This window comes from Loxodonta africana, chromosome 5, assembly GCF_030014295.1.
Source record: "Loxodonta africana isolate mLoxAfr1 chromosome 5, mLoxAfr1.hap2, whole genome shotgun sequence".
In the NCBI taxonomy this organism is placed as follows: domain Eukaryota; kingdom Metazoa; phylum Chordata; class Mammalia; order Proboscidea; family Elephantidae; genus Loxodonta; species Loxodonta africana.
Genome location: NC_087346.1, coordinates 48,492,491 through 48,510,963, shown reverse-complemented (window position 1 = coordinate 48,510,963; position 18,473 = coordinate 48,492,491). Strand labels below are relative to the sequence as shown.

The following is an 18,473-nucleotide window of genomic DNA, read 5'->3' as shown; positions in this document are numbered from 1 at the left end:
ACCCTACTGGACAGATTAGAACTGTCCGCATGGGATTTCCTAAGCGGTAATCTTCACTGCAGATGGCCAAGTCTTTCTCCCATGGAGCCACTGGTAGGTTCGAACTGCCTACCTTTTGGGTAGCAGGGAGTGCTTAACCATTGTGGCACCAGGATTCCTTCTGTGATCATTATTACTTCTTAAAGACTCTGAGACTGCTTCATTGTGTAGACTTATCATATCTGTTTGCATATTACCCTAAACATCTGGAGTATTTCCCAACTGCCTGTACCACGTGATATGGCCCTAAAATCCTCTTAAGGACAGTCTCTCAACACCATCATGCCCACCACCCACTGCCGTTGAGTCAATTCTGACTCATAGTGACACTATAGGACAGAGTAGAACTGCCCGCGTAGGGTTTCTAAGGCTGTAAATCTTTACAGAGGCAGACTGCCTTATCTTTCTCCCGCAGATGGCTGGTGGGTTCGAACCACAGACCTTCCGGTTAGCAGCCGAGCGCTTTAACCACTGCACCACCAGGGTACCATATCATCATGCCCAAACAGTGTTTATTGCCCTTTTCCAAGAAAGAAGCAAATCACACATTAAACGGTTGCTGCTACAATAGCTTTTCATCAAGGAAATCTGATTTCTATAATGAATATTTTGGTTTTTGATAATTAAACTTTTTTTTATTTTGAAATCATTGTAGATTCACATGCAACTTTAAGAAATAACAGAGAGATCCCATGTACCCTTTATCCAGATCTCCCAGTGGTGACATCTTATAAAACTATAGTTCAATGTCACAGTCAGGATATTGATATTGATAACAGTCAAGATACAGGACATCTCCATCACCACCCTCGTGTTGCCCTTTTATAGCCACATCCACCTCCTTTCCCTTCACCCCCTCCAAAATCCCTGGCACTGACTAATTTGTTCTAATTTCTATAATTTTGTCATTTCAAGAATGTTGTATTAATGAGATCATGCAGTATGTAAACTTTTAGGGCTGGCTTTTTAAATTTTCCATTCAGTTTAATCCACTGGAGATTCATCAAGGTTTGTGCATTTATCGATAGTTTATTCCTTTTTATTGATGAATAGTATTCCATGATATGGATGGACCACAGTTTTTTTAACCAATCACCTGTTCAAGGACATGTGAATGGTTTCCAGTTTGGGGCTATTTATTATGAATAAATCTGCTATAAATATTCATGTACAGGTTTTTATGTGTCTTAAATTTTCATTACTCTGGGATAAATGCTCAAGGATGCTACTACTGCGTTGTGGGGTAGTTATATATTAGATTTTCAATAAGCTTCCAAACTGTTCTCCAGAGTGGCTGTACATTTTACATTCCCACCAGCAACGCATGAGTGATCCATTTTCTCGGCATCCTTGTCAACATTTGATGCTATTTTTTATGTTCACCGTTCTGATAAATGTGTAATGATATCACATTGTGGTTTTAATTTGTAATTCTGTGATAATAATGTTGAACATCTTTTTGTGTGCTCATTTGACATCTATGTATCTTCTTTAGTGAAATGTCTCTTCATACCTTTTGCCCATTTTCTAATTGAATATATATATATATATTTTACTGTTGAGTTTTGAAAGTTCTTTATATATTCTAAATACCAGTCCTTTGTTGGATATATGGTTTGCGGATACTTTCTCCCATTACATAGCTTTTCTTTTTAGTCTCTTAACAAGGTATTTCGCAGAGTAAATCTTTTAATTTTGATAAAGTCCTATTTATCAATTTTTCTTTTTGCTGTAAAATCTGAGAACTCTTTTCCTACCCCTCTATCCGCAAATCTGTTTTAGAAGAAGTACAGCCAGAATGTTCATTAGAAGCAAGAAGGGTGAGACTTCGTCTCACATTCATTGGGCATGTTATCAGGAGGCCCAGGCCCTGGAGAAGGACAACATGCTTGCTAAAGTAGGGGGTCAGCAAGAAAGAGGAAGACCTCAACGAGATGGATTGACACAATGGCTGCAACAATGGGCCAAAGCATAACAACAACTGTGAGGATGATGCAGGACCAGGCAGGGTACATAGGGTCGCTATGAGTTGGAACTGACTCTCCGGCATCTAACATAACAACTATAGCCAAGATTTCACTTGTTTTCTTTTCTCTAAAAGTTTTATAATTTTATGTCTTACATTTAAGTCCCTGTTTGACTTTGAGCTGATTTTGGTATTAGGTGCGAAACTTGAGGTTCAACCCTCCGTTGTCTAATTGTCCCAGCACCATTTGTTCAAAAGTCTATCTTTCCTTCATTGAATTGCTTTTCCAAGTTTGTCAATAAGTCAGTTGGGTGTATTTCCCTGCATCTGTTTCTGGGCTTTCTATTCTGTTTCATTTATCTATATGCCTCTCTCTAGGCCAGTATCACACAGTCTTGATTACTGTGGCTATACAGTAAGCCTTGAAATTGGGTACAATGGTTCCTCCAATTTTCTTATTTTTTTCAAAATTGCTTCAGCTATTCTGTTTCCTTTGACTTTCCATATAAATTTTAGAACAATCTTAACTATGTCTACAAAAAATTTTGCTGGGATTTTGATAGCAATTGCATTAAACCTGTATATCTGTTAGGGCAAATTGACATCTTTACTATGTTGAGTCTTCCAAACCATGAACATGGTGTGCCTCTCCACTTATTTAGATCTTCTTTGGTTTCTTTTATTGGCATCGTGTAGTTTTCAGCATACAAGTCCTGTTTTGTTAGATTTACACATATTTTATTTTATTTTTCTAGCTGTTATGAATGGTATTGGATTTTTAATTTTGGTGTCAATGTGTTTATTGCTAGTTTATCAAACTGATTTTTTTTTTAATATTTGTCTTGTACCCTGTGAACTTGTTGAACTCACTTTTGAGTTCTAAGAGTTTCTTTTTAGATTTTTTTGGATTTTCTACATAGAATATCATGTCATCTGTAAATGTTGTTTTTAGTTACCGTTGAGTCAGTCCTAGCTCATGGTGACCTTATCTGTAACAGAACAAAACATTGCCTGGTCCTGCACCATCCTCACAATATTTCGTATGTTTTAGCTCGTTGTTGCAGCTACTGTATCAATCCATCTCATAGACTGTTTCCTTGTTTTTTTTTTTTTCTGACCAAACATATCTTTTTCTAGTGATTGGCCTTTCCTGATGGCGTACCCAAACTAAGCAAGATTACCATCCTTGCTTCTAAGGAAGGTTCTGGCTGTACTTCCTTCAAGACAGATTTGTTAGTTCTTCTAGCAATCCGTGGTATAAATAATATTTTTCACCAACATCACAATTCAAATGCACCAATTTTCCTTCTGTCTTCCTTTTCCATTTTTCAGCTTTCACATGCACATGAGGAGATGGAAAATACTATGGCTTGGTTCAGGTATACTTTAGTTATCAAAGTGATATCTTTGTTTTTTAACCTTTGAAAAGGTCTTTTGCAGCAGATTTGCCCAATGTAATACGTCATTTGATTTTTTTGACTGCTGCTTTGTTCCATGGGTATTGATTGTCAATCCAAGTAGAAAGAAATCGTTGACAACTTTAATTGCTTCACCATTAATCATGATGTCGTTTATTGGTCCAGTTGTGGACTATCTGTAAGTAGGAACAGTTTTATTTACCCTTTTTCAATCTGTGTGCCTTTTATGCTTTTCTTGTCTTACTGCATTGGATAAAACTTCTAGCACTATGTTGGATAAGACTGAGGAGAGTGGACATTCTTACCTTATTCCAGATTTTAGGTGGAAAGTATTCAGTCTTTCACCAATACATATATTTATAGTTGTAGGATTTTTGTAGATGTTTATTAATTTGAGGAAGTCACCCTTAGTTCCCATTTTTCTGAGTTTTTAACCATGAATGGGCGTTGAGTTTTGACAAAATTTTTTTTTTCTGCATCAGTTGATACAACCATGTGATTTTTCTTCTTTAGCCTCTTAATATGGTGAATTGCATTGATTTACTCTTGCACATTAAACCAGCCCTGCATAAACCCAATTTGCCATGATGTATATATTTTATATATATAAATAGTTGAATTATTTTTGCTAATATTTTTAAGTATTTGCATCTATATTCATGAGGGGTATTGGTCTGTAGTTTCTTGTTTGTTTTATTTTTGTGTTTATTTTTTATACTGTATTTGTCTGATTTTGGTATCATGTTTTTGTTGTTGTGTGCTGTCAAGTTGATTTTGACTCATAGTGACCCTGTAAGACAGAGTTGAACTGCCCCGTGGGGTTTTCAAGGCTGTAATCTTTACAGAAGCTGATTGCCAGCTCTTTTCTCCCATGAACAGGCTGGTGGGTTTGAACCACTGGCCTTTCACTTAGCAGCTGAGTGCTTTAACCATTGTGCTACCAGGGCTCCTTAGCTACATACAATGAATTGGGAACTGTTCCCTCTGCTTCTGTTTCCTATTAAGAGATTGTATAGAACTGGTGTTAGTTCTTTTTTTAAATATTTGTTAGGATTCTCTAGTGAAGCAATATGGGCATTAAAATTTCTTTTTTGAGGAGCTTTAAATTATGGATTCAATTTTCTTAATAGGTATACGAATATTCAAATTATGTATTCCATATTGTCAGAGTTGTGGTAGTTTGTGTTTTTTGAGGAATAGGTCCACTTCATCTAAATTGTCAAATTGATGTTTGTAAAGTTGTTTGTAGTATTCTCATATTATTACCCTTTTTGAAGCCTGCAGAGTCTATAGTGATATCTCCTGTTTTATTCTTCACATGTATCTCCTGTTTTATTCTTGATATTGGTAATTTGTGTCTTCTCTCTTTTTTCTTTTGTCAGCCTTGCTAGAGGTTTTCAGTTTTATTGATCCTTTCAAGAACTAGCTCTTTGCTACATTGACCTTCTCTATTGTTTTTGTTTTTAATTTTATTGATTTATGCTCTTATTTTTATTATTCCTTTCCTTCTGCTTGCTTTTATCTATAATGCTCTTATTTTTCTGTTTTCTTGAAGTGGAAGCTTAGGTGATTGGTTTAAGAGTTTTCTTCTTTTTAATATATGCATTAGTTCTATGAATTTTCCACTCAGTACTGCTTTAGCTGTGTCCTACAAATTTTGATTTGATGTAGTTTCATTTTCACTCTGTTAATGTATTTTTAAAAATTTCCTTGATTATTCTTCTTTTACCCATTCCTATTACAGAATTCTAGTTTTATTCCATTGCAGTTGGAAAATTAACTCTCTATGATGTAAAGTATTTTTAATTCATAGAATCTTTTTTTATGGCCTAAGATACAGTCTGTTGTGGTATATGTTCTGGGGTGCTTGAAAAAGAGATCTATTCTTCTCTTTTTGGGTAGTGTTCTATATACAATTATTATATCCTGGTTGACTAGATCATCGATTAATGGTGTGGTTGAGTTCTTTTATATATTTGCTGATTTTCTGTCTACTTCTATTAATTGTTGAGAAAGGGATGTTGAAGTCTCCAACCATAACTGTGAATCTATTTCCCCTTTTGGTTATATCAATTTTTGCTTCACATATTTTTCAACTCTGTTGATTTGTCCATAAAGTCAGAATTGCTATGTCTTCTTGGTGGGTTGACACTTTTATTATTGTATAATGCCCTCCCCTCTCAGATAATTTTATTTTCTCTGATGTCTACTTCATCTGGTAATAATATACCCATCTTGCTATTGTTTGAGTAATGTTTGCATGATACATAGTTTTTACCATTTTACATTCAACTTGCCTATATTCTTACGTTGAAGACAGTTTCTGGTAGACAGCATATAGGTGGTTCATTCATGTTTTTTAATCTGGTCTTCTATCCTCTGTCTTTTAATTGACTTGTTTAGATCATTTACATTTAATGTAATTATTGATATGTTGGGGCTTAGTCTGCCTTTTTATTTTTTGTTTTCACTTTGTTCTCTCTGTTTTTCACTTCTGTTTTCTTTTTCTTGCCTTCTTATGGACTACTTAAGCTTTTTTTTTTTTTAAGAATTTCATTTTTATTTATCTCAGGTATTTTTTGAGTGTAACTCTTTTCATGGAGTTTTTTGGTTTTTTAGTAGGTATTGTATTATATATGCATGACATCTGTCTATCAGTGTCCTCATTTTACTAGTTTACTTCTTTACTTCTCTTTTTTCTCCCCCACTTACAGTGTAATTGTCTTAAATATTTCTCTACGTATATTTAGAATCACATCATACAATGTTATAGTTTTTGCTTCAGTCATCAAATATAATTTAGAAAATGCAAGAGGAGAAGGACAACCTACTTTATTTATCTGTGTTTTTGCTCAGTGTGTTTTTTTCTCCCTTCCTGATGTTCTCAGATTCCTTCTTTAATCATTTCCTGTCTGTTTAGAGGAACTGCCTCTAGTCATTCTTTAAGGTGGGTTTCCTGGTGACAGATTATCCTAGTTTCCTTTCATCTGAGAATGGCTTGATTCCCCCTTCATTTCTGAAAGATATTTTCACTAGGTAGACTATTCTGGGTTGACAGTTCTTTTCTTTCAGGACCTGAGAAATAATGAGTCACTTTCTTCAGGCCTCTGTGGTTCCTGTTGAGAAATCTGCTGTCTTTCTAATTCTTTTTACCCTACAATTAAGGTTGTATTTCACTCTCAATGCTTTGTATTATTATTCATTGCCTTTGTTTGTCAGAAAAAATAATGTGTCTGGTCATGATTTTTTTTTTTGGCCTTATCATTTTTGGGGTTTACTCAGCTTCTTAAGTATGTAGGCTTACATCTCTTGTCAAACTTGGGAAGTTCTCAACCATTATTTCTTTGAGTCCTCTCCTAATTTCTCTCCTTTCCTCCTGAGACTGATAACATGAACGTTAAATCTTTTGCTACACTATTAACAAGTCCCTGATACTCTGTTCATTTTTTCTTAGTCTTCTTTCCCTCTATTCAGATTAGATAATTTCTATTATTCTATCTTCAGGGTCACTGATTTTATTCTCTGTCCCCTTCATTCTGCTATTGAACTTATCCACTGATATTTTCTATTTTGATTATTGTATTTTTTCAGTTCTAAACTTTCCATTGAGTTCTTTTTTATACCCTTTATTTCTTAGCTAAACTTTTTTATTTGCTTTCTGAGGCTTTCTATTTCATTTTTAATTTGTTTCAACCATGATTGTAATTGCTTGTTGAAACAGTTTTATCATGGCTGCTTTAAAATCTTTGTCATTTCGTGTTGGCATCAATTGATATGTATATATATTTTTTAATTAAGTCTTAGATATCCCTGGTTCTTTATATGATGAGTGAGTTTTAACTGACTTAAACTTTTTGTTTTAGCTAGCTCTCTTTGATACTGTTCTGACAGTGAACTAGAGTGGCGTTGCCTTGTTACTTTCAGGTGGAAGTAGAAGTTTAGATTCTCCACTTGGCTTCCATTGACACCAAGGCTGGTGGACTCCTCATTAATCCTGGGTAGGGTCGGATGTTTTAGCTCTCCCTGTGTTCTCCACTGAGACCTTGGTAGTGGTGGCCTAGTTGCTACTGGGTGATGGAGTAAGTTTTGACTCTCTACTAGGCCCACTCTGACACCACTCCATTGGGCATATGAATGGGTGCTTTGATACTGCTGGGTGGGGACCAGGATCCCACTGTGGTCTGCACTGACACTGTTAGGGTAGGGATGAGGGGACTTGTCACTAGCTAATAGAGGTGAAAGTCTTAAATCCCTATTTGGTCTTCTTTGACACTGTCCAGCAGGAGTGTTGTGGCGCCCTGTTACAGCCTTAAATGGGTAAAAGTCTAGGCTCCCCACTGTGCCTTTTCTGGCATATGTAGGGTTTAACCACAGAGTTGCTTTTGTTTTTTTAATGATGTTTAGCTGCAAGGCTGCCCCTTTCCTGGTCCTTTTGCCGGAAAGTTCAGGCTTTTTTTTTTTGTCTGTGCCCATTTGCATTTCCAGGTTACTGACATCTTCAGCTCCAAGCCTGAGATCTATGAGATAAAAAAAGAAAGGAAGGAAGGAAGGGAGGGGAGAAAGGGAAGAGAGAAAGGAAGGAAGGGAAGAAAAGAAAGGAAGGAAGGAAGGAAAAAAGAGACAGAGAAAGAAAAAGAGAGGGAGAGAGAGAGAAAGAAACTAACTCAAGGAATTTACCACCATGTCGTTCCTTGGATACTGAAGTTCCTAGTTGGTCTGCCTTTTTCTATCTACTTTTCATAGTCTTGTTATATTTGTTTCATTTATACTACCCAGGGTTGTGGGTTGTATTTAATGGGAGGAATAGGAAAAAATACATCTATTCCATCTTTCTATAATCCTAAATGTCATTTAAAACATATTTAATATTTTTTTCTTTTTAGCAATACTTATTATAATAAAGTTGTTTATCAGGAATACATGTAAATTTATATAGTAAAAAAATAATAATACCTGGTATTTAAATAGAGTTGTGAATTATAAGTATATACGTAAATGATATTTTAAGTTAAGTTCATCAACCCCACATTCCCCCATATGGTACTGAAAGAAAACTGGGAAAAGTCAAATATTCACTCTATATGTACAGAGCTTTATTGTTTTATAATCAGCCTTCTGTTTCAATTCTTAATCTCTTTTCTGCTTTGTTTTTCAATATTCATTCTATTTATAGATACACACAGATAAATGTATATGTGTTTATATGTATTTAATATTTTTCTAGTATTGTATTTATCTATCTATAAATTGGTAGATATAAATATATGTATGCATATATATGGAAACCCTGGTGGCATAGTGGTTAAGTGCCACGGCTGCTAACCAAATTGTCGGCAGTTCGAATCCACCAGGTGCTCCTTGGAAACTCTATGGGGCAGTTCTACTCTGTCCTATAGGGTCACTATGAATCAGAATCAACTGGATGGCACTGGGTTTGGTTTTGGTTTTATGCATTTATATATACATATATTAAGAATGTATGTATTTAAATTTTCTTATAAATATTAATAATGTCAATATGATTATGTCATTTTATTCTATTCTTAATTTCACATTAAGTTGCTCATTAATTAAATACATAAGTGTGAATGTTGCTGAACAAATATTACACTACTCCATATTAATCTTTCTATTTGCACAAATATTTTATCAATCTTATCAAGTCTTCTTTGGGCTGTTCAATTTATTTTGAGAGAAAAATTCCAGTTAATGGCATTTTAAAATGTTTATAAAAGACACTTACTTGTGCGCTTGAAACATAATTTAAGAAGAAGCATAACTATTCAAGTCAGATTTTTTCCAGATAAGCTATCTTCTAGGAAGAAATCCTTTCAAGATCACTTTCAGGACTCATTTCTCTGAATTGTCATGTATTTGTTTTATGTTGTATACCATTTATTTATATGCAAACATAATAATGGAAATATAACATAAAATTGAAAATAGAAGTTATTCAACTAGTTATGGTGGGCTAGACTATTAAAAAGTACTTATTCTTTCCTAATAAATTAAATGTCTTTGTCCATGTGGTATTATTATTTTTTTTTTCTGATTCTGAAAACACTACTACTTCATCAAAAATAAGGACAGGGTGAAATGATATGAACTGCAGTGTTTTCTCACATTCAAATGTAGGGTACCTCTATGTTAGAAACAGTACCTTTGAGATTCTTAGTGGAAATCCTTTCTCTTTTGAGTTCTCATGTATATGAATCTAAGAATCTCAGATCTGGAAGGAATCCCATAGGTCATCCTTCAACTTATACATGAGTGTACTAACTCTATGCCACACCTATATCTGTCCACCAAATCTTGAATACATAGGAAAGAAGTAGTAATCTCCTCATGTGAAAATACTAATGACCAAACAATAGACAATGCAGAACTTGCAGGGCCATTGACACTTTTTTTTTAAATTACAAACCGATGTTATTTTTTTCATGTTTTGTATGTCTTACATCCATTCATATAGCTAAAACATTCATTAAAAGAAAGTACAAAAATGTTGTCAATAAAGTGAGAAGTCATGCCCCACTATTGTCAAAGTCTTCCCTGGGAATCATTCTTCCTGAAAAAGTTAAAAAAAAAATTGTGACTAGTATAAGATTGTCACATCTTCATTAATACAATAGTTTCCACTCGATATCAATATTCAGCCATATAAAAAAACCATTGCTGTTGAGTGGATTCCAACTCATAGTGACCCTATAGGACAGAGTAAAACTGCCCCATAGAGTTTCCAAGGAGTGCCTGGTAGATTCGAACCACCATATTTTTGGTTAGCAGCTGTAGCTCTTAACCACTACACTATCAGGGTTTCTATTCAGCCATATAAGCAATCATAGTCAAGTTGAAACCTATATAAGCTTAATTTAATCCACATACTAAATATTTCCATTTATGTATTATATGATGTTGTTGTTGTTAGGTCTGTTGAATCAGCTCCAGCTCACCATGACCCTATATTTAACAGAACGAAACACTGCCCAGTCCTCCATTATCCTTACAATCATTGCTATGTTTAAGCCCATTGTTAAAGACACTGTGTCAATTCATCTTGTTGAGGGCCTTCTTTTTCACCCACCCTCTACTTTACCAAGCATGATGTACTTCTCCAGGTACTGATCCTTCCTGGTAACTGTCCAAAGTACATGAAATAAAGTCTTGCCATCCTTGAGTATAAGGAGCATTCTGGCAGCACTTCTTCCAAAACAGATTTGTTTGTTCTTCTGGCAGTCCTTAGTATATTCAATATTTCCTGCCAACACCATAATTCAAATGCATTAATTCTTTTTCAGTCTTCCTTATTCATTGTCCAGCTTTCGCATATATATGAAGTCCTCAAAGTGAGATGTTTGCATTTTACACTTTAAAGACATCTTTTGCAGCAGATTTGCCCAATGCAATACATCATTTGATGTTTAGAATAGTGAAAAAATTACATGGCATCTTTTGTCTCATCATTTATGCTTTGTGAGTTTTCATAACAAATGTTTTCTATAAATGTAAAGCATGAAAACATTTCTTAGGTATTAAAACATCTTTTAAAGCCCTGATTAGCACTAAAATAGCCTACATTTTCACTTCCAGGAATGATTTCTGAGTTATGAAGTTATTGGTAAGTATATATATGATAATACCATTAATGTTTAATTTTGTTGTTGTTGTTGCTGTTTTTGAAGTTCCTTGTTGTTGTTAGGTGCCATTGAGGTAGATCCAACTCCTGGAGCCTTATGTACAATAGAACAAAACACTGCCGGGTCCCGCGCCAGCCTCACAGTTGTTGCTATGTTTGAGCGCATTGTTGCAGCCACTGCGTCAATCCATCTGGTTGAAGGTCTTCTTCTTTTGTGCTGACCCATTACTTTATTCATTGTCCAGCTTTCGCATGCCTATGAAGTAATTGAAAATATCATGTCTTGGGTCAGGTACACCTTAGTGCTCAAAGTGACATCTTTGCTTTTTAACACTTTAAAGATGTCTTTTGCAGTAGATTTGCCCAATGTCATTTGATTTCTTGACTGGTGCTTCCACAGACATTGATTGTGGATGCAAATAAAATGAAATCCTTGACAAGTTCAATCTCTTCTCTCTTTATCATGATGATGTTTATTGGTCCAGTTGTGAGGATTTTTGTTTTCTTTATGTTGAGGTGTAATCCATACTGAAGGCTGTAGTCTTTGATATTCATTTGTGTTTCAAGTGCTCTTCACTTTCAGCAAGCAAGGATGTGTCATCTGCATAATGCAGGTTGTTAATTCGTCTTCCAGCAATCCTGATGCCACATTTTTCTTCATGTAGTCCAGCTTCTTGGATTATTTGCTCGGCATGCATATTGAATAAGTATGGTGAAAGGATACAACCCTGACACACAACTTTCCTGACTTCCACCGTATATTAGTCTTCTAGGGCTGCCATGAAATAGCACCACAAACCGAGTGACTTAAAACAACATGAATTTATTCTCTCACAGCTTTCAATGCTAGAAATCCAAAGTCCAGGTGTTGTTAAGTCTTGTTCCTTCTGGAGGTCCTGAGGGAGAATATGTTCCATGCCTCTCTTATAGCTTCTAGTGGTTGCAGCAATCCTTGGCATTCCTTGTCCTGTAGATTGGTCATTTCAATCTCTGCATCCATCTTTACAAGATACTTCCCTGTCTGTTTCTGTGTCTCTTCTTTTCTTATAACGACACCAGTCATATTGATTTAGATCCTTCCCTAATCCAGTCTGACCTCATCTTAACTTGATTACATTTGCAAAGATTCTATTTCTGCGTAAGAAGGCCATAGTCACAGGCACCAGGAGTTAGGACTTGGACATATTTTGGGGGGGGGGACATAATTCAAGCCACAACATACCTCTTCTTTTCACTTCCCAGCAGGAATTTCAGAAAATCCAGAGAGGCCTGAAACACTTTTTTAGTTGAGATACCCATATTGCTGAAAAAATTAAGAAATAGAGATGCAAGCACACCTTTCTTTTTAATACAGTTAATTTCTGTCATTATACTAAATGTAGCTTTGATTTGGAAGCCATTGCAAAAGCCCTGATTAGGAACTTTATGAGTACAAGGCCAAGGCCAAGTGGCCACCTTTCCTTGCACAATCTCCCCTCACACATGCCAGGATTGTTGATTGGCCCACCTCCTAAACTGTAGCCGTCTGTGTCTCAAGTTGATATGACCATAGTCACAACTTGACATAACACAATTTTTAAAAAAATGTTGTTGTTTGTAAAAGATTACATTCTAATAGTAGAATACTTGAATTTTTTGTGATTCCTCTCAAAATCCCACGATTAGGACAACAGACTAGACATACAGAGTTACTTTACATCTGCAGGGAGGAAAAAAATAGGCCAAGACAAATATTCTCCTCAGTTTCATGCAGAAATAAAATAATCTGTTTAAGACCACCCCATTTCTGACACTTAATTGGAAAAATGCAGCTCATCATTTTGTCATTTCATTTACTAAATTGCAGTGTATATTTTACTAGGATTTAGTATTTGAACAAATTTAGTTTTATCACTGATTTGTTATAATTCTTTTTGGAAATTAGTAGATGTTTAAATAAAATTTAAGATTCTCTTTCAAAAGCAAAGGTTTTTGTTTCTTGCATCTATTTTTCTATTATTTTAATAATCAGTTTTTAAACAAGACCCTAATATTTTGTATTGTTCTTTCAGAAAAGGTGTATTACTAAAAAGTGCACTGTATTTATTCCAGTTAATAAATTTTTATTACATTGCATGAAGATGAGATTCTATGTCAGTAATTGAACTAATGCAAATGTTCCTTTTCATGTGAAAATAGAATGACTTGGAAGAAATTGATGATGTTCTTACAAGCATCTTCAAACATGAAATCCCACATTATGAGTTCAAATCTCTTCAGACTGAAATCTACCCTCAAAAAGAATGTGAGTATTTTCCAAATGCATCAGTTATTCTTTATATCATAACTATATGTAACTCTTTAATAAACATTCTAGCCAGGAATGTACCTAGCTGCACTGCTGATTACACGTTTTAGACAGCTCCTGTACCTGGTGAGACTGTGTACTGCTGCAACCTTCTCAAGGTTCACTTGGTAACATTTTATCACAGGCTTTAAAAGGTACATAACTTTCGAAATCAGCAAACTCACCCTGATTTTTGTGCTAAGGACAAGTTTGCACAAGTACACATAGATTTATAGTAGAGATTGTTCATCACAGCATTGTTTATAACTACCAGAAATTGAAATAACTTGATCTTCCAAAGATAGTAAATTGATCAGATACATTCTGGATACATCTATAAAGGCAACCATCAGAAGTAAATTTTTTTATAACATTATATTTACTGGCTGTAGTGATGTTGCTATATATACATAGTAGGCAACTGAGCAGTGTTTATATAGTGTGTGACCCTATGTTTGTTTTTAAAAAATTATATATCTAATAGCTTGTATGTTTATGGTAAATCAATGAACTGGACAGAATCAGAGGTCCCAGGGCACAGCTGATTGTGGTTCACCTAGATGTGAGAGAAGCTTCATAACCACATGGTTACATTAGGGGCAAAGATCAGTGATATGCTAGTTTTGAGTAATTAAGCTTGTGAGATTAGTGAAATATCATTTTTGTTTCCCATATACATTTTTTGGTGGTTTGGGTGTCTTTATTTTATTATTATTACACTTTATCTTTTAGATATGTTTTGTTGTTAGGTACCGTTGAGTCAGTTCTGACTCAGCAACCCTGTGTTGTACACAGGGAAACACTGCCCGGTCCTGTGCCATCCTCACCATAGTTGTTATGCATAAGCCCATTGTTGCAGCCACTGTGTCAGTCCATCTCATTGAGGGTCTTCCTCTTTTTCACAGACCCTTCACCAAGCATGATGTCCTTCCCAAGGGACTGATCCCTCCCAACAATATCGCCAAACTAGAGATAGTTCAGGTTTATAGAAATATTGCACAGAAAGTATAGAGTTCTCATATACCCTCTTGTCCCACCACACACAGTTTCGCCTGTTATTAACGTTTTTCATGCATGGGGTACATTTGTTACAATTGATGAACCAAAATGAGACATTATTATTAACTAAAACCAATAGTTTACATTGGATTTCACTTTGTCTTGTACATTTCTATGGGTTTTGACAAAAGCATAATGTCATGTGCCCACCATTATAGTAGCATACAGAAGACTTTCACTGCCCTAAATATCCCCGGTGCTTCACCTGTTCATCCCTCCTTCCCTTCCCCTGAGTCCTTGGCAATCACTGATATTTTTACTTTTTCCATAGTTTTGCCTTTTCTAGAATGTCGTGTAGTTAGAATCATAGTCTGTAGTTTTTTTCAGATTGGCTTTTTTTACTTAGCAATATGAATTTAAGGTTCCTCCATGTTCCATATACATTGCAACAATATGTAATTCATTTTAGAAGCTAGACATTAGATTAGCATATAAAAGGAATGATGCTACACACACTGAAGTTGATTATAATTGGAAAAACAAAATTGTGTGTATATGTATATGTATGAAACATGCTGAATTGTGGAATTTATTATATTGACAATAGAACTTTAAGGAAACGATACATTATTTTTTAGTCCGTGCCTCGTAAAGGAGGTGAGATTTTTACGTAGTTCAGGAGGGAGAAAAGAAAAAGGAATTTTATGCAAGAAAAAGTGCATACAAAGATGTGCAGATGGAATTATGACATTGGATTTTACAAATTCCCTCAGATTGTATTTGCCTAAATTTGTGAAATCAGAATTGTAGAGTTGGAGAAGATAGAATGGCTTTAGTCTCTCATTTTTATAGGTAAAGAATTCCAGATAAATTCAAAAAAGTGCTTCTCAGTGTATTGTTTAGGTTGTGGAATGAGAAATTTTGAATTTGAAAGGATGGATTAGTCTTGATCCCTTATTTTCATAGATAATGAATTTTAAAGGGATTAAATGAGAACTTCTGAAAACATGCATCTGATTCAGTATGTCTGGCTACGTTAAGATGCCAGTTCTAACTTGCTTCCAGGTGAGGCTGATGCTGCTGGCCCTCAGACCTCTCATTCAGAATCAAGGGTTTAGAGCAGTGGGTCCTGAATTCCGCTGTGTATTATAATCAGCTGGATTATGGGGCTTTTACAGCACTGGTTAAGAGCTCAGCTGCTAAGCAAAAGGTCGGCAGTTCGAATCCACTGGCTACTCCTTGGAAACCCTATAGGGCAGTTCTACTCTGTCCTATAGTGTCTCTAAGCATGGGAATTGTCTTGATGACAGAGTTCATTTTTTTTTTATTTTTTTATTTAATGTTTAAGCCATACCCCATACCAGTTAACTCAGAATCTGGGGAGTGTGTTCCAGGTATAGCACTTTTTAAAGTTTTCCAGGTGAACCCAACATGCAGCCAAGTTTATCAGCCCAGTTTAACAGCCCCAAATCACTTCAATACATTACAGACTAACACAATAATTCACCATAATAGTGCTCTTTGACATCTAGAAATTGTTACTCTCTTGATAAACGTCAGAAAGTTAGTAGCATATGGGAGATTTGAACAATTACTGGAATTTAATTAGCTTGTATTTGACAGAAAATTTTATAAAACACTGCTAGATTTTTTAAAAATAAACTAAAAATTGAAAGTTCAGTATAATCCAGATATTTCATTCAGATGTCTTATTTCTGGGTATTGCTGGATAACAGGCATTAATAAACTTATAGCACCACACCCTCATGAAATTAGACTCTGATCTCTACTTGAAATACAAAAATACATAACACAATATAAAAAGTAATGTAAAAGAGTAGGCTACGTGTTAACGTGACTGAGCTCATGCCTTGTTTACCTCCTTGACCATACAGCCTTGTATCAAATGCCAACTTTAGAACATCTGTTCTTTAAGAACTTGCACCTGCATTTTAATAATGTTCAAATTAAGTTGATGATAATGTTTGAGATGGCTTTATACACAAAGTGAGATTAATTGAGGAAGAGAGTTTGAGGAAGAAACGGTAGCTTGTTAAGAAACTTCTGTAGGAAACAGTAGAGTTATTCTGATAGGTAAATTCAGTAAATGATGAATCAGGTGTGTAATTCCTGACGTCTGTCCTGGAGGACAGTTGTCCAATTATTTGGTGAACGTGTTTTATTTATTAAGTTACTTTGTTTCTCTGTATTTTAGCTGAAATAAATTGGAGGTTAGGACATGATGGGGCTGAAGGTAGCCATAAGGCATTGACAGAAATTTACACCCTATGAAAAGGGACCTAACCTAAGGAAAAGCCGTGGTATTACCTACAGGTATCTACAGTCCTTTAAAGTATGGAGGAAATGCTATTTCAATCAAAACTTTATCTTATTATTGCCTATCTTTTTGAAAAAAGCTACATTTTTGGTAAATTTCTCGGTTTGGTTCACTGCCACTTCGCTTAAAATAAGTAGTCTTTATCGTTTTTCTTCTTATCTATCCAGTAAGTTTCCTCACTTGGCTTGTTATTTTTTGTTGTTGTTTCTAACCAGGCAAATCTGAGGATGTTTGGAGATAAGATAGGAAATAGACAAAATATCACAATCTGCTTCAACGTTCTCTTACATAGGTACCTTGTAATGCTTCATTTTTAGTTTGTAAATGATATTTTCCATTGATAAGAATATTTTATTGAAAAAAAGTTCTTCCTGGGAGTAGAAGAATCTAAGATTTCTAAATTAATTTGATACAGGAATGTAATATAGGATTTTGAATGCAACAGCCATGGAAATAATTCTTGAACAACTTTTTAGTGCTCATCAGGCACTGTGAAATCAATAGAGGAGATCGTGACAGGCATTTTTAAAAATGATACGTGAAATATTAGAATGGAAAATATCAGAATGCATCAATCAATGTAAGGTACATGTCATTTTTTTGAGCAACATTTCTTTTTATTGTAGATTTATATATAAGAACACATCGTGTGGGTCATCATCAAAACAGTTTGACTGCTACCAGCTCAGTGTGATGGTGAGGCAGAACAGCACACATTGTTTAGCGCCTTCTGTAGCCTCTCTTATTCTGTTTCCAGCCTCCTTCTGCAGTATGTAAATCTTCCCATGGTGGGTCCATCAATTTCCCTAACCTCTGTCCAGAGCCTCCCCAAACCTGGCGAGTGCAGAGAATCTCCTGTCACGGGTAGGAAGAAATAAGTAGTTCATCTTGTTTTTAAAGAGGCTACTGTTGCTGTTTCAATCACCAAAAGTGACAATTAGTTTAGGAAAAAGGAAACTAGGTTGCTCTGCAGCAGATTGTGTAGCTTTATTCTGGAAGCAGTCCATGCCCAGTTTCTAGAAAAGCATGTCAAAGTATGCATCCTACTTAGAATAAGTAGTAACATCTTAATCTGAAAGAGGACAGCGTAGGATCCCCAGCGACGTGGGAGAGTATTAACTCAGAATATTATCTCCTAATATGCCTGTGAAATGTGAAGCGTGTATCTGGATATTCAATACATATTTAGTAGTCACTGTAGCTGCAAGATTTGTCTCCGACTTATATCTTTATTTTCACGAAAAATAGCTCATTTGTTCTACGAGTAGAGAAGAACTGTCCATTGAGTTGTCTCTTTTTATATCATGAAATAATTTAAGTATGCAGAAAAATAGAGACTAATACAGCAAACACCCTTGTAACTACCACTTAGCATTGCCAAGTCTTAACATTCTGCCCCATTTGCTTCAGATTTTTTTTTTTTTTAAGAAATAAAATATTACAGATCCAGTTGAATTTTTCTGTGTCCTTCTGGGGTTCCATACATTTGAAAAATGACCATTACTTTAATGACATTCCTGAAGATGATTCTTAGGCATTTCTTTATCATTTTACTATGCAAGTTTGTTTCCATACTCCATATATACTGTTGTGCAATTTTGTAAAATTTATGTAAAGTGTTTCATATGTTTTGTTCCTTCAATATACCATTTTTGCCTCAAATTAATGTTTTCATATGTTTGTATGTAGAGACAGGGCATTCGTATTAAATATTCTATAGCATTGTATTGTTTTACTACACCACAATACAT

At 35.0% G+C, this 18,473-nt stretch overlaps 1 protein-coding gene across 7 annotated transcripts in view; it reads left to right on the top strand.

Moving 5' to 3' along the window:
- Positions 1-18,473, top strand: part of BANK1 (B cell scaffold protein with ankyrin repeats 1) — a 375,144-nt gene that overhangs the window by 115,315 nt on the left and 241,356 nt on the right. For all 7 annotated transcript variants that reach the window (XM_064285499.1, XM_064285500.1, XM_064285498.1 and 4 more), the window contains one exon: positions 13,238-13,343. In XM_064285499.1, coding sequence (XP_064141569.1) covers positions 13,238-13,343 — 106 coding nt within the window. The remainder of the gene's footprint in view (positions 1-13,237; positions 13,344-18,473) is intronic.